Source organism: Cornus florida, unplaced genomic scaffold, assembly GCF_030987335.1.
Source record: "Cornus florida cultivar Cherokee Brave unplaced genomic scaffold, ASM3098733v1 CherokeeBrave_3.0.0_Hap2_Chr11, whole genome shotgun sequence".
Lineage (NCBI taxonomy): Eukaryota > Viridiplantae > Streptophyta > Magnoliopsida > Cornales > Cornaceae > Cornus > Cornus florida.
Window position 1 is genome coordinate 83,410,326 of NW_026775581.1, and position 17,813 is coordinate 83,428,138.

At 33.5% G+C, this 17,813-nt stretch overlaps 1 protein-coding gene across 1 annotated transcript; it reads left to right on the top strand.

Annotated features, from left to right (window-relative positions):
* The first annotated feature begins 1,953 nt into the window (after positions 1 to 1,953).
* LOC132283267 (uncharacterized) lies at positions 1,954 to 16,383 on the top strand. Its single transcript, XM_059785200.1, has 10 exons — positions 1,954 to 2,093; positions 4,566 to 4,741; positions 8,234 to 8,365; positions 8,455 to 8,505; positions 9,478 to 9,574; positions 12,657 to 12,703; positions 13,958 to 14,174; positions 15,204 to 15,333; positions 15,463 to 15,505; positions 16,127 to 16,383. Exons 1-10 carry the CDS (start codon positions 2,048 to 2,050, stop codon positions 16,202 to 16,204), a joined length of 1,017 nt encoding a protein of 338 aa, XP_059641183.1. The 5' UTR covers positions 1,954 to 2,047; the 3' UTR covers positions 16,205 to 16,383.
* The last annotated feature ends 1,430 nt before the right edge of the window (positions 16,384 to 17,813 follow it).

A 17,813-nucleotide genomic window follows, 5' to 3' on the forward strand; every position in this document is an offset into this window, starting at 1 on the left:
CTATCATTTTCCTAATCCTTATACCATTATGTTATAACTTTTGATATTTTTGTCCTGTCTTTTTTTGGTTTTATTTTTTTGCTAATGATAAAGTAAGGTTAATTTAGTAGTTGTACCACCAAAATTATGATTTGTACTTATTTGCACAAATTGAAAACAATAAGAGAGTTTTTTGAACAATAGGGGGTAATTGCACATTTAGCATATTATGCGGGTTTTTTTTTTTTAATTTTTTTTTGGTTAACCCTTTGGGGAATTTTGCAACAAAATGTAATACTTTAGGAGGTATTATGCACAAAATAAAGTTTAGGGGGTTTATTTTCAATTTCAAACATAGTTCAGGGATTTTTTTTGCACTTTACCCTTATTATAAAATATTTGTGAGACAATGGCCAATGAAAATAAATCTGTTGTAACCCATCTAATAAAATAAAGGGACAAGTTTATAAAACACCTCTAAAGTATACTCCGCGTAGCACTTTTACCCCATATTTTAAAAAGTGTGCAAAAAACACTCATAATTTTTTCGCATTGTGCAAAAATACCCCATCTAACATAAATTAGTATTGTAATACCCGTTTTACCCTTTTACTCTTCTAAAAATGCTAAAGGGAGTATGTATGTTACTAATCTCATAGTATAGGAGTGTTATGTGCACATTACCTTATATATATATATATATTTTAAACTTTTGTCTCTATATATATCTCTAAACATTTTTTTTTAAAACTTTAAGAATTTGTAAAACAATGATTTGAATTTTTTGATATTCTAGTTTACTCTTTTCTATTACATTTTTTTTTTCTTTATTTTATTTTTTCTCGTACCAACACTGTTAAAAAAAAAAAAAAAAAAAAAAAATTCCAATATCAATGTGCACTGATTTTTGGAGTTTGAAAAAAAATTATTTTATTTAGTTTGCACTTTATTTTTTGTTTTTTTATTTATTTTTATCTTTACTTGTCAATTGTTGGTGTCCTCCAATAGTGTCATTTTCGGTCGTTTTATAAAATTATTTATTTTCATATATTTTATAAAATGGTTCAGTAAGGGTAATTTAGTCAACTTATGGTTTAAATTTGTCAAAGGGACCTATTTGCATCAGATTAAAACTTTTTTTTTTTTTTTTTCACGAGTCGGTATCCTCAAATAGTATCATTTACAAAATTATTTATTTTTATATATTTTATAAAGGTAATTTAGTTTTAAATTTGTCAAATAAATCTATTTGCACCTAATTAAAATTTTAGAGATGTGTTTTGTACGTGGAGAGTGTGATATGCCCTATCAGCAGCATACCTTAGGGTTTTTTTTTGGCACTTCCCTAAAATACATGCTTCTCAAGTCAAACCAATCCATTTAGAACAAATAACCCAATTTTAGAAAAAGTTTATGATGAAAAATTATGCTCTATTATTAATATAAAGTGCATAATAAATTTTCTGTTGACATCCCTGCGAACTTACTATATATATTATATGCTATTAATATCAATTACAGTAATACGTTATAGTACCATTAATAATAATATATATACATACAAAATGCAAGATTAGGTTTAGGATTATAATTAATTATTAAATGGATCGGATCATATTTGTGGATCAAATGAGCACTTTTAATATTTATTTATTTATTTATTTGGAAACTTTTAAAACACTCCTATAATCCATCAATTTATAAGTATTTAACTCAAACAAACAGCTTAGGGAGTTTGCTGTATTACATTGATGATGTAGGGATAATTTTGTAATTTAATCCTACATGTTATATGTATATTGTATACTACTATATAATATGTATGTATGTGTGTATGTATGTATACTTTTAAAACACTCCTATAATCCATCAATTTATAAGTATTTAACTCAAACAAACGGCTTAGGGAGTTTGCTGTATTATATTGATGATGTAGGGATAATTTTGTAATTTAATTCTGATGTTATATGTGTATTGTATAACATGTATGTATGTGTATATGTATGTATGTATATATAGGCCATGAATTTCAGAGAAAAAGTTTGATCTGCTTGGATGGTCCGATCACATGGCTTCCTCTCATCAGACTTCCGTTCCTCTGCCTGCAGACCCAGGTAATTATTTCTTCTAATTTAGCTTCCATCTGATCATAACTGTACCAAAAATTTACGCATGTCTATATACTTCGAATGATTGTTTTCTGGGTTTATAATTACCTTTAGCTTTATGTCTTGAATTTTAGATCAAATGCGTATTTTGGTTTTTGTGGTTGATTTTGAACATGGGTTTCTTCTTACTGTGTGTAAATAAAGTCGCTGATTTGTTGGCTCTTGTTCGCCACTTCAATGTCTGTACTTCTTTTTGGCAGATATATCATGTGGGTATCGCCATTTATGATTCTCCTTCCTCCCCAACTTTTTTTTCTTCTTCTCTCTCTCTTGAAGTTTTTACACTTCAGTTTGTTTTCAGAAGTGACTTGTTCATATGAAACTTTAGAATTGTTTTGTTTGTTTACATACTTATTAGTTGGTGATTTTTATGGTGCGCGCGTGTTTTCTCCCCTCTCTAAAGGATGGTCCAAATATATATACACTTCACTTATTTAATGAGAATTGCAATGCTATTTCTGGTTTTTATTTTTCTTCATCTTATATGATTTAACAATTAGAGGAACGATCATCAATTAGGGAGAATGTGTTTTTTGGGATATTAGATTGTTATCTGGGTGTAGTTGATACGGTCTGGATACTATTAAATTGCCCCTCCCAAGTGCGATTGGAATTGGTCATATCATCTATAACTTTCACGATGGTCTAAATTTATGCACTTCACTTATTTCATCAGAATTGCAATGCTATATTTGGTTTATTTATTTATTCATATTAGATTATTTAACCATTAGAGGAAGGATTATCAATTAGGGAGAATATGTTTTATGTTTTTTGGGATCTTAGATCATTATCTAAGGCTCTGATACATGAGAGTATGCACTTTTGTAGATAAACAACTCGACATTTAACACAGATTACAATCCTTCTTTAGAGTAGGAATTTCCAACACGACTCACTGTGCTGACATGTTTGTTTTAGCATATTTGTGTAGTATAGGCATGCTATTTGAAAGGTGAGATGAGGTTAAATTTTTAATTCCTACTATAATTTTTCTTGAGGTTCTTTGAACTATAAGAATGTATTAAAGAAACTCCCATTTCTGTTATATTGTGGTGATTATTTAGTGATTTCTTCATATCAGCGTGTTAAACTACCTACTCTGCACATAAAGGATGTGTGGAAGCACAATGGATTGTTTTAGTTTCCACTGGGGCATCCAGACATCCCCTTTAAGCATATAGGAACATTATTTACTTGTCATTGTACTCATCATCCTTGCGTTCATCCCATATGAATGAGGTCGGCAACATGAATTCTCTTCTTCCATTCTTTTCAATTATAAGCCATATTTCGTCTTATATTTAATTTTCTAAATTCATTTTTAACTACTTCATCACCATGCGAGTTTAGGTCAGGCTCTTGATCTTTTACCTTCTAAGAAAACAACTCCCTCTCTTTTAACCGGTGCATCTTTGGGTCTATGTTATACCACCTGAGTTTATTTTCTCTTATTTTATCACAATTAGGCGCTACTCCTAGTTTTTGTTAATCCTCTCTCTTCTAGTTATTCCTATCATCCATCTTAGCATTATCATTTCAATTACACGAATGAGTTGTTCTTGTTACTTTTTTAACGCCCAACATCCTGCTCCATATATTATAGGCTTTACAGCTGGCCTAGTAACTGTCCTGTAGATTTTTTTTATTTTTAATAATGAATATATATTTGTTTGTCACATAGTATAGAATTAGTTTCTCTTCATTTTGTCGACCCTGCCCCAATCCTACTGATTACATCACCATCACATCTCTCTTTTCTAGTCACTCTTACTTTTCTTTACGTGTCAGTGTGTACTAGTTAATACCTGACTATCCTTTTTAGTTTCATATAGTTGGTGAGGACAAGTGAATAGAGAGGATATTGGGCAAGTAAATTTACCTAATGCAGTACTCTGGAATTTAAATAATTTGTGGTTTGTTTTCTTTTAATTGATTCTGTTTCTTCATTACATTTACTTTTCTTGATTCTGAATTATTCATCACTGTTAGTTTTTTCTCTTGCAATGTAAATGGTAGCAACATTGGATGTAACTAATCAATGCTTTTGGCGCTTAGAATCGTGCGTCATAAGTGTATAACGGCCTCAATACATGTGATGTGGACCACGTTAATTTACTAATACATAGGGTTCTATTTTTTATTATCTAATAAGAAAAAGAAGAGATCCTTTATTTCTAGAGCACACATTTCACTTCGACTGCTTGTTTGTATATGTTTTTATAATATATATATGTGTTTGTGTGTGTGTGTGTGTGGCATCCTTTCTGCAAAGGTAATTTTTAATAAATGGAGTCTTTCATATTTGACCCAATTTTTCATAAGTTACATTTTTGTGCTCATTAGTTCTTTTTTTTACGCTTGCTTTTGGTGCTATTTTTGTGAATTGTGTTATCTAATAAAAAAATTTATTCGTAGGCGGGAAACCCCTGGATCATGAAGCTCACATGTCCCTGGTTCCTATCCATATTGTCACTCATGCAAGTCAACTCCCAATCGAATTCTTGGAGCCCTCTCCGGAGAGGCAACTGGTGATTGGTTTTGATTGTGAGGGGGTTGACCTTTGTCGCTATGGAAATCTTTGTATCATGCAGGTAAATTACACTTATTTTATGATGTTTGATCAGATGATGGAATGGTACCGTATGTCTTAAAAGATTCCCCCCTTCATTTTGGAGATTGCTTCTTCAATTTCATCCATGATACAAGGGTTGAACTATCTTCCTATATCCTAACTGTGTGCCTATTTATTGTGAATAATGATAAATAACTATAAAGAAGCATTTCGTATGGCATATATGGTGTCTGATTGAATGACAGAAGTTGATCTAGAAATGTAGACATTTCATTTTCAATAATATAAACATCACAATCTATTTGTACAATGATGTTGTGGTAAAGACACAAAACTGCATAAAAATATCCTGTACCAGCCAAAAATATTTACAAGAATTTTACATTAACACCTTTGAGAAGACATTTCTATTTCTTACTTGCCTCATTTAAACTTAAAAGAAATATCATGTTCTTCAGCAAGAAAGATTAGACACATATTTGTGGTTGCAAACTTAATTTTCTTTGAATACCTATGTAAATCCAAGATGGTCTCAAATAACTATAGGATTAAATTCAAAGTAATTTAAAATTGTATGACATCAAGTTCAGAACTGGTGCAAAAATATACTATCAGGTGAATGGGATTGTGCATGCTTACATATACCCATGATGGTTGTGACGTATATTAAGTCAATATGAACGATCAAGTTGGTGCGTAGTGTAATTTCTTTTTCCATGCAATACATTATCCTCCTGCCCTTTGCCTGTCATGCCCCCTCTTAAAGAAAAATTTGAAAGACACTTGATAATAATTTGAAATTAAAAAAAAAACTTGGGGTTATACCTTTCGTTGTTGGCTTGTATGGGCTTGAGATGGCAAAATATATTCACAATGTGTCTTATAACTTGTTATCGTCTCTTACTCTTAACTAACTGTTTTATTTTTAAACTTTCAGCCAATGATTTTATAACTCATTTTCTATCATTTTAATATCAGATTATCTAAATGAGAAATTACCGGTGTAAACATACAAACAAATTGGCAAAAGGAAAAAATTATAATGGTAATGATTGCCTTAACAAAGAAGATGCCTTGCATGTTTTTGACATAATTGCTGCACTATGTCACTCACTCATGAAGGAGGTAGGCTCCTTTTTAAGATGTATGAGTCCATATGTAACTGACATCGTCACACCGTGTAAATATTGTTCACTTTGCACACGCTCTTCTCAGTACACACATTTTTCCTCAAAAAGTGGTTAAGGGGTGTCCACACATATGAATGCCAAAAACTTCTCCCAAGGCGATATGGGACGTCACAATCACCCCCTCTTTGGACCGAACATCCTTGTTGGCCTGACCCGTATAGGCTTATACACGTCCCCATTTTCATCTGGGGATCGTCTCTAATACCATTTGTCACAACCCACCCAAAACCAAGTAGTTATTCTCCGCTTTGCGCGCTATCCTTTCAGTGCTCACGGTTTTGCTCAAAACACATTTATACGGTTATGGGAGGGATGTCCAAACATATATATGTCGAGAAGTTCTCCCCTCGGCGATGTGGGACATCACAATCATCCCCTCTTGGGCCCAGCATGGACGCTGGCCTTGTCCCGCATGGGCTTGTGCACGACCCCATTTCTAGCTAGGGATTGGTTCTGATACACCATTTGTCACAACCCGCCTCACACCGTGTAGATATTGTTTGCGTTGCACACTCTCCTCTCGGTGCTCACAGTTTTTCACAAAACGCGTCTACATGGTTAAGGCAGAAACTTCTCTTCCAGACGATGTAGGACGTCACATACATAGGGGTTATACGTATACTAAGCCAAATATATATACTAAGCACACACATATATTGTTATTAGTGGTGAATATTTAGATTAAAAGATGTGTTTCTTTTCTTTCCTATCTTCAAAGAATACCAAGGCTTTTCTTTTTATATACTGATGAGGCAAGGGTTGGAATTAGTGCAAGGTCTGTGATCTAGAACTAAGCTAGATTTTTTTCTTTTTTTAATTTTGTGTGTGCATGTGTGTGGGGGGGGGGGGGTGTGAGGGTGGGGGAGTGGGGTTGAATAAGTCTTGTTTGCAGCTTTAACTATTTTGAACAATTTTTTGAATTCTTAGCTAAATTACCATAATTTTGAATTCAAATTGAAACTATATATGAAATCTCATTAAATCCATCATGCTAATCAACATACCAATCAAACAGTAATAAATTAATTAAACAATTAAAAGCATGAATAAGGATATCAAGACTCTTATGTGGAAAACCCAATCGGAAAAAACTATGGGACTAGTCCAAGCAAACTAGATCCACTATGAGAAAGAGATTTACACTATGTTAAAAGTTCCTAATCTGTAGAATCCCTAGTTACTAGTTACTAGTTACTAGTTACCTTTGACACAGACTGAACCTCCAAACTCTCCACTCTAGTCTCCAGGCACATAGTCTGCTCGTCAACAAATCCGTTTCTCACGCGATCTGCTTCTCTAACCAGTGATTTGATCTCCAATGGCCAGTAGTATACTCCAATCTCAGTTTGATTGAATGATTGTTGGTGTTGAACTCTTCCAAATCAGATTTACATTGATTATGATGTCAACACATTTATATAACAGTCACCAATCTAATACAGTTGATAATGATAAAAGAAAAATACAAATGCACTCAAAATTTATTCAAAAGCTCTCAAAAACACATCTTTAGTGTATGGGATATGCCCTATGATAGTTTTATAAACAAATCAGTGTTGCAGAGATAATAGGGTTTTAAGTCTCTAAAACTGAAAAGGAAATTGCTTTCTCGAACAGCTCAATCGGTTGACATGACTCTAGTAGCCTTCGGTAGATACCTGATCGATAGAAGCACTCTGCCGTTTTATACTTACAAAAGTTTCAGAAAAGGTACTTTTCAAAACACTCTATAAGCAAATCAATTATGATTTTCCAAATTAAATCATGAAATTTAAAATGTATGAATCATGAATTGTAGTTTTGGTGAGTGTATAGAATTGTTGATTTACTTTACACCCATGGTATAGAGGATTCCGCTTTTGCCCATGGCTGAAGCTTGAAATTCATCTTTGATCATGATCAAGAGGTAATTAATTTTTAAATTTCTAGCTAAGCTAACAATAAAAATCTATTTTTGATCGACAAAATATACTTCTATTAGTTTTCATGTCCAATTCTGAAGCATTTTTTATCAGCACTTTCAGAGAAGCTACCTTTTCTAATGCTTGTTGTCATTCATGGTTCTTCGTAATTTATTTAGCACTGATACTTTAGTGGAATATTGTGTCCCATTGTCTTGTCTCAATGCAGAACTTCTTTAATCCCAGAACTGGATGCTTTTCTGAATTCAACTTAATATGATCATATTTTGCTCCTCAGCTATCAGTCTTCTAAATGTTGTATTCTATGAATTTCACTAAGATTCGTGTTGTCATACTATTAATGAACTTGTATCATAAACATCAACTTTGTAATTAATATGAAGTTTTTTTCCGACGCAGCTTGCCTTTCCAGATGCTATATATTTGGTTGATGCTATTCAGGGTGGTGAGTTGCTCATGAAAGCCTGTAAGCCTGCACTTGAGTCTAGTTACATCACTAAAGTTATTCACGATTGCAAAAGAGATAGTGAGGTCTCTAATTAATTTTATTTGCTTCTGTATTGGCATGTTTAAATGCATATTTCATATTTGATGACCTTCAATCTATTCTTTTTCTGTAGGCATTGTATTTTCAATTCGGCATCAAGTTGCACAATGTTGTGGATACTCAGGTGAATGTCTTAATTACTTGAACCAAAATTTATGGATGGCATTAGTGTCCTGTTTTTATTTATTTATTCCTATTTCATAGTCATTGTGTGGCATATTGTTAACAATATAAGAGAATTTCTTTTCTTTCCTTCTATTTTCCTAGTCAGGGCAGGGGGATTGTGTTTTGTATTCAAGGCATCCAATAAAAAAGATCAAATGGATATCACGATCTTTATCATCCTGTATACATATTTATCATTTACTTGTTAGATTTAGCAATATCAACAGTTAACTCAGCTAAATTTATGGACTTATTGGATTGACTGAGCCTAGCTCCCTTTTGGCTTCAACCATAACTGCTGCACATTTGTAGAAAAGCAATGTGGCGTGATCATGGTTTTACTCTTGAATATATCCTTCTTTGGTTTGACAAAGCTCGCCATTATCCTGGTGATTCAGACCTGCTGTGTGCTACTTCTTCTGGACTTGAACTATGGTGACAGTTGGGATTGCCAGAAATCCTTTTTGCAGCAGATAGTGACCTGTTGCTTTAGCTAAACCATACGCGATACCCTATAAATCCTCAATGAATACAGCGTGGTTATTTGAGGGGCTCATCCCCCTTGTGCTTGAGGGCCTGTCAATATTGGGCTAGTGAATTTTAGTAAAAGATAGTAGATTTTCTTTTCTCTTGTGATATATCCTTTTTTGATCAGGTACATTTCAGAGGCATGGTAAGATAAGGTAGACTTAATCCTATCTGTTGACTCCTCTAAACAAGGGTTGACCCATCAAATGCTAATTTATTAATCTCCATGCTTGCTGTTGATTCGAGCATGTATTTTTGTAGTGACACTACTATATGTTTGAGGCTGCCTGCCTACCTTTACGTGATGGAAGTTCAAAAATTTGAAGTGGTTGAATTGCAACTGATATATGCAACATAACCTCCACGTTTGGCAGATTCATATTGACAATAATTTTGGATGCAGATTGCTTATTCTCTGATGGAGGAACAAGAAGGACGGAAAAGATTGCCAGATGACTATATATCATTTGTTGGCCTCCTTGCAGATCCACGCTATTGTGGTATTTAATCTGTTGCGGTATCATTTTTTATTTATTGATTTAATTTTTTCTGTATTAGGTCTTAGATCCCTGCTGCCTTTAGTTTAATTGTTTGAGATGAACATCCGGAATTCTTGCTAAATAACTTATAATGGACTTTTTCTTGAATGCTTTTGTTTCTCAATGGTGGTGATATTGTCATTGCATGTAAACAGTGCATGAGTGTTTAGGTGGCTGTATGTATGGGGGAGAGTGTGTGCGTGTGCTTTTTTGGGCTACTTCATCTTTTGTTCCTTTTCATTTGAATTACAAAATAAAGTAGAATGGAAATTCTAAAAGCCTGGGAAATTATTCTGACTGTACTTGTTCTGTTTTATGGAAGGATATATTCATGGATGCTGTGCTGCTCCTTTTGAAATACTTCAGAGTTTTAGAGTTGCACTTAATGTTGAAGGTTATATGGTTTTCTGTTTTATTGGCACATACCTCTCCATGCTGTAGAAATAATGTAAAATTAAGGTGCGGGGACTTTACACAGGAGTCAGGATCGCCTTTCTTTAGTATCTTGTTAACAACAGGTTGTAATCATGTTAGCAATCATTATTGCCTGGAGGTTCCTTATTTTCTAACCCCGGCATAGGCCCAAGAATCATGCATGGAAAAGTTTGTGTGGGATTAGGGGACTGTTACCCAAAGCTCTGATATACCCTAATACGAAAGGTTCTTAGACCTAGAGGGAGGGTGTGAATAGGTCTTATGGATATCTTTCTTATTTTCATTGGCAAGAAACTCGTGCACCCATTTGCCCCCATGGGGACTTGAACCCTTACCAAACACATTGGGAGGTAAAGGAGATACCACTAGGCTACAAGGCTTTTGGTAGGTCATATGGATATCAATTTGCCACTTCTTTGTTTTTTTTTTTTCAGAAAATAGTTTGCAACTAATTAAAATGACTGTTAATCCTTTTTTAAAATTCAGTTAATTAGTTAAATTTGTGTTTCAATTGCAATCATAAAAACACATAAAACAATGAATAAAGTAGATTAGAGGCATAAGATATTTTACGGGAAAAATCCTGGAAAGGGAAAACTACAGGACATTGTCCATCCATGAGCAATCCAATACGAGAAAGAAGTTCACAACCAGATTAACCAGATTTTCACCCTAGAATCCACTAGTTACTTCTTGACTCAAACTTACGGCATACTCTCCACTTGAGCTCTTGATGTTGTCAGAAAACATATTCACTCCTCGAGCGATCCGCTTGCCATGGTTGTTCAAACCTTGATCTTTTAACTCTGCTCGAATGTGTCACTCTTGTTTAACTTTGTTGTGCTCCTTGCTTTAAATTTATCAATTAGATATATTGAATGCTTCGATGGTAAACCCTAGATCAAATTTTCCAAGTTTCCTTTTAAAAAATATATAATCTCTCACTGCAAAAGATGTGTAGAGATACATATAAAGATATCCTAAACTGATTATAGCCCCATATTTATTGCCAATATAAGAGATTTATGTAAAATAGGAAGCAAAATCCTTTAAAAGGCTTTTTTGAGGGAGTTTACAATAAGATGGTTCTGCACAAGTGGACCGAGTTACCGGTTGTGCTTCTATTGCTCAAGCTTTTGGCTGAGATCCTCTGGCCAAGTTTTGATCAATCAATTGGTTCTACGGTTGAGTCCTTCTGTTTTGCAAAAAAAAATACTGTTCTAATTCGAATTCTTTGTGAAACCTTTGGATCAAAATACTAATTTTAAAAATAATTAATAATTAAAACTATATTTTAAGCCTCTCTAAAGATCATACTTAGGTCATAAATTGTTTCTATTGTCTCAACTTACCTTTGCTTAGATATGTGATTCAGCTTGAGAGATTTTTGGCATGTTCTCTGATGATCTTCATCTCCATCACCATCTTTCGGTTGTGGAACACAGCAATTCAAAACAACCGACACACATTACAACCAAAGTTTGTTGTAGGAATTTGCCAACACATGACTTAATACCTAACATTTCGAATCCAAATGAACGTTTCTTGAATATTATAGAAAATATTTTATAGAGCACAACAAACATCGACTAGGATTGTCTAGTAAAGGAGCTTGTAATAAGGGTTGTACCTGTCTGCAATTACAGGATAGATGCACTCTGACAATTCAGTCATACTCTCTCTCTCTCTCTCTCTCTCTGTGATGAATCTGTAATATTCATCACCCATTGATTACCATCCCGAAGATGGTCCACTACATTGGATGAATTTCTTTTCTCCATAAGAGTTTTGACTTAATGGAGAAGAAGATATTGTTATAACATTTATTACATCCTTCAAAAATTTGTCATTATGGTGAAGAGTACACACCTTGGGTTCCCTTAAACCAATCTTTTATCATCATGCAACGCTATATTAAATAACAAACAAACAGTGCATGTATCTTACTTTTGTTCAATCTAGTTCAAGTATCATGGACCTCAATAGAGATAATAACAACTATAAATGAAAATATTATATTTACTTTAGATGAATTTGCACTGTACACTTTTCACGTTCATGGTATTTTTTATCATTCATTAAGGACTTTACTTCATTCTCTGTTATAGCACTTCTTTCCTTGTGCCTCTTTTTTGAGGTTGTAGTTTAATTTGCCTCTTAAGAGATTTATTTTTTTCTGAAAAAGAAGAGACTCATATGATTTACTTCCCTTTACCAAATCGTGTCACTGAAGGCATAGAAATAGAACTCCAAGCTGCAGCTGTGTTCTTAAGTAAAACTCCAATGTGTATATATATATATATATGAAATAGTGTTCTACTTTTCTTTTTGGTATTAAATGTCAGTTGGCAATTGTTTCTTAATAGATGTTCTGATATTTTTTCATGTTTCTTCTCTGTTCTAAGTTAAATATCCTTCTCTCAGTTTGGACTGTACAGAAAATCTATCATTGTTGTTATAAAGTAGTATGTTTTTCTCGACCAATGCCAAGGATGTTGTATTAATGCTTCCTTATTGGACATGCGAATTGAACTCATATATTCTGACTTTCACATTGAATTCCATCCATCATATTGCTTGGATTTACACCTTCAGCATTTGAATGTAGGTATATCTTATCTGGAGAAGGAAGAAGTCCGTGTTCTTTTGAGGCAGGTTGGTTTTATTCAATCCTATTTATTCTGAAACTGCTGATGCCTTGTCCTCAGCACTACTACATCTCTTTAGTGGGTAAATTTATTCTGTATAGCTGCTAATTTCTGTAGGACTGTTAGTTAGGAAGATTAGAATGTGCATGCTTAGCCCCCACCACCACTCTGTCTCTCTAGTCTGTAAAGTTATTCTGTATGACCATCTAACAAATGTCCGTTAGTTAGGAAGATTAGAATGTGCGTGCCTTGCTTCACCACCACTCCGTCTCTCTAGTGGGTATATAACCCTGTCTTAATTTTGACGTCCACATCAAATTCCATCCATCAAATTGCTTGGATTTTCACTTTCAGGATTTGAATATAGGTATATCTTATCTGGAGAAGCAAGAGGTCTCCGTCCTTATCCGTGGCTAATGTGCAATTTGTATGACCACATAACACACAAGCCCCAGCCAACCGCACCCCCCCCCCCCCCCCCCCCCCCCCCCCTTAAACCCCCTTTTTTTCACTTCTTCTCCTCTTTTTCATGTCTGTTAGTTAGGAAGATTAGAATGCATGTGCCTTGCGACCACTACTACTCCATCTCTCTAGTTGGTAAAGTTATTCTCCTTAGAGGGGAAAGATACTCCATAATGTTATTGGTATTTCATTGTCATTGGCATCCAGCATTAGAAGGAGTGATTTCATATTTTAAGCTATTTACTAAAAGATTGAAGTTGTTTTATTTTCACCAGCCTAATGTAATTAGGCGTCATACAGAATTTGCAGAGCTCCATTTGGTCATCAAGAAACTTGTGAAGGCTAAGGTGTTCGGTCAAAACGTCTAGTTAGATGTATCAATCTTTTGTGATATTTCAATGGAATGTTGGTCTCTTGATATTTAATAATAAGGCAGACATGAGGTTTTAGAAACATCCTTTTTGAAATTGTATGCCTAAATCATATGTGTTGTGCAGTTTAAACAACTTATCAGAACAACCGGTACCAGACATCTTATATGATTCATTTGACCTAGTACCAAGAGAGTAAAAATAGATCTTTCTGAAGTTATTGTATCCCCAACTTCTAATATCAGCTCAAACATTCAGCTTGAGATTAAACCTTTTTCTTGCCTACGAAGTTGATATGTTGTGTCAGTATGCTATTCAAAAAGCATCCTAGAAGTTTAAATAACATGATTGCCATTTATTTTTGCTACACCGTACATACTGGAAGTATCTTCTAACTATTGTGATGTTTTCTTCATTGACATTTCCAGGACCCTAACTTTTGGACATACAGACCATTATCTGAACTGATGGTCCGTGCAGCTGCAGATGATGTCCGCTTTCTTCTCTATATATATCACAAGATGATGGAGAAATTGAATCAGCAATCATTATGGTATCTTGCAGTTCGTGGTGCGCTGTATTGTCGATGTTTCTGCATTAATGATAACGATCATGCTGATTGGCCATCTCTCCCTCCAGTTCCAGGTTTTTCCCCTCTTTGATTGGGCAAGCTGTACAGTTATTAGTTCTTTAATTAAACACATAAACTAAACAAATTTGTTATAATTTGGGATTTGTTTATGAGCTTGTTTTCTTTCTTTCCTTTCTTTTTTTTTTCCTTTTTTCTTTTTTAATTTTATACTGTCCACAGTGTTTAAACAATGTATATAGAACACTCAGGTTAGATTTAATCACATTCTTAAAATAAGTAGGTTTCTAATTTCCCTAAGACTACGGAAAAGTGAGTTTTTACTTAGTTGATGAAATGGATGGTCATGCCTATTCACTGAAACCTTTTTGCTTCAGGGTCTAATATATAAATAGCAAGAATTGGTTGATTTGAAACAGAGTATACTCTTAAACCTTCTATATTAACGTCTGATTAGAAATCTATCATAAATTATATATGCATTGCGAGGATTGTAGCTTGTAGTACTATATCTATGGTGTTAATATGACTGAAATGATAGATACATAGTTGTACTGATATACATTATATGTATCCATAACAAGTAATTCCGCTACAGATACGGGAAACATTCTTTCAAGAACTGGAGAGAGGTTATAAAGCCTTATGTGTTCCTATCTTCTACCATCTAGCAATTTAATGTCCTATAGTTATGGTGCATAGTTTAAGTTACGACGACTCAACTATTCAGGGAATGTACTTCTGCAACGTTGAGACGTGGAAACCATATTGTGAAGATTCATAAAATCAATTTTCTATTTGCTATTGACTGATTAACCAGTGTACATATCTGATTGTCCTTTTCTCTCTCCTTTTCTTCTTCCCTTTTCCCCCTTTTCGTATCTCCAATGAGAAAAATGTTTATCATGTGCAAGTTTGGCAAGTGGCCCCTATTAACAATTGTATCTAAGAAGCAATGGGAATTAGAAAAAATTTAATTGGTACTGGTGTGTTTGGCACTGCAGTAATGTGCAGGCAATTAAATCTTTTGGTTGGAATGCAAGTATCTAGTGTTTTTTCCTTTAATTGATTACCTGTCATTGCAGATACCCTTACTATAGAGGGGAATGCTCTGGAGGAAGAGATCCTGTCCGTTCTTGATGTTCCCCCAGGGAAAATGGGACGTGTTATTGGAAGAAGAGGAGCTTCCATCTTGTCAATCAAAGAGTCTTGCAAGTATTTCTCTTGTTCTTTCCCTCAATACATTTATATGCATATTTATAATGTGCCTGTGTAAGTTGATTTCTGTTGAGAAGTAGCAGTTGTGTCCATTTTATCTTGTACTTATTATGTATATATTTGCAGTGCTGAAATACTCATTGGAGGTGCCAAGGGTCCACCTGACAAGGTTAGTTTGTCAATCCTACAGAAGCTAGCACAATTCTGTAATTTGAATTTACCTCGTATTAAAATTCAGTTTCTTTGCATAAAGTTGCTTAGTTAAGGTATAAAATATGCCATAGCAATTTGATGAATGACTTCTTGTCCAATGCTTCATATGATCTTATTTGGGCTGGAAAAAATTGGCCATAAATTTAGAAAATTTGGCAATGAAATGCAAGTCCAAGGAAATTTAGGAAGGGTTTGCCATTTCATTTTATTGCATTATTACAGTAAATCTTTTAAGTTTTAACGAATGTTTTGGAAATTTCTGCAGAATTCGATTCAAGTTGGATCAAATAATTCTAAAAGAATGAATATTTTTGGTTGTCCAGAAACAGTAATCTGAATCCATACTATGGAAAATTTGTAGATTGAAATATGTGGTTATCACTAAAGTTCTTGTAGCCCAAGTAAATACCTTGTTGGTTGAGGATACAGGTTTCGGCTCTTCTTCAGCAAAACAATTTGATGATGTTGTATTTATCTTACAATAAATAATAATAATAATAATAATAATAATAATAATAATAATAAATGAAATACGGTTGACCGTGAAAGTTTCTCATACCTTGTGCTATTCGTGCAGGTATTCATCATTGGACCAGTGAAGCAGGTGAGGAAAGCAGAGGCCATGTTAAGAGGGAGAATGCTAGAAATGTATTAAGAACTATATTCTGTATCGCCTTTGTTCATCCTGTACTCTACAATAAAAAAATTTATATTCTAAAAAAAATGAGTTTGCTGTTTAATATCCTTGGTTCCTCACATGTCCATATACACATAAATATCGGTTAGCTGAGGAGATACTGTTTTAATTTTTTTAATGTCATTTTTATTTTGCTAGGGTTTTGTCCTAGGCTTCTGAGAACTAAATTGGTGTTCGAGTATGTGATGATTTTCTATGATGTAAAATGATTAAAAATACTTGTGAATTTTGAAGGGGGAAAAAGAGAGGAAGATAATCACCTAATTGATGCCGGTTAGCACTGGTTCAAAATTGGTCCAATTCGTATGCACCAGTTTAAAGCTCAGGCAAAACCAGGGATCCAATTAGCTCAGTGAATGCCATAAACAGGGCACAAAGAAAATCTAATCAGGGTAGGATGAGAAACATGAAAAAGACATGAATCAATGCTCAAAAGATAAATTTCCAATAATATGAAAAACGGGGTGAACTGTATAGAAAACACTCGATTGAACTTTCGTTTATAAATTACTAGTATAAACAAACTTGAACTTACATAAAAACTTGATTGAACTTTCGTTTATAAATTACTAGTATAAACAAACTTGAACTTTCATAAAAACTTGTAAGTACCCTTTGATGGCCGTTAAAGCAAGTGTTGCATATTATAGACAATGACCATTATACTTTGTCCTTTTTCTTTTTTTTTTTCTTTTTTCTTTTTCCCATTTGAAGTAATAATAATTTTTTTAAAAAAAAAAATCATATTTGAGGGTATTTAATATTCCACTTAACAGTGGGGAATTTTGTTAAATTTTTAAACTTTGGGAGAGGGTTTTTATTTTCCCGAGGAATTTGTAAATGTGTGAAAGTTTAAGGGGGTTTTTAGCAATTTATCTTAAAATCAATCAAAATATAACTATATAATTTAATCATATAAAGAGTATAGGCATCTGTAATGCGGTAAAAGTTTTGGTTCAGATGACAATTTTATTAGTCCCAACAAGCCCTTATTGGGATCCGTTTGGGAAGAAACATTAAAATTCATCCCCATCTTAAACTCCTTCCACTGAATAGAGGCAAGACATAGAAGAATTCACTTTCACATAATTGTGTGCGTGCATGTCAAGATTACATCCTCTTGTCATCAGCAGTTTTGAATTAAACTTGTATTGATTTAAATGTGGCAAGTAGTCATTTATTTGATTATAAAAACACACCATTTAAATGGAATAAACAAAAAAGTTTCTAAGTGAAAGAGTTTTCAACATTTATGTTTTGTTTGGTGTGCATGAATAAAGTGAAATGTAAGTAAGAATGAAATGAGAATGAGATTGGAATGCAAGTGAAAATTCTCATTCTATTATTTGGTTTTAAATATGAAATGTGTAAAATGAAATAATAATCATCGTTCTAGTGTTTGGTTGGACTAATTTAAAATTTCGAATGGAATAAATTTCAAATTGAAATATCCAAAATCTCTTAGTAACAAATAAATTAAATTAACAAAATGACGTTTTCTAATAATTTTTTAAAAATAAATGGTGGTAGTGATGGTAGTGGATGGTGTAGATGTGGAAAATGGTAG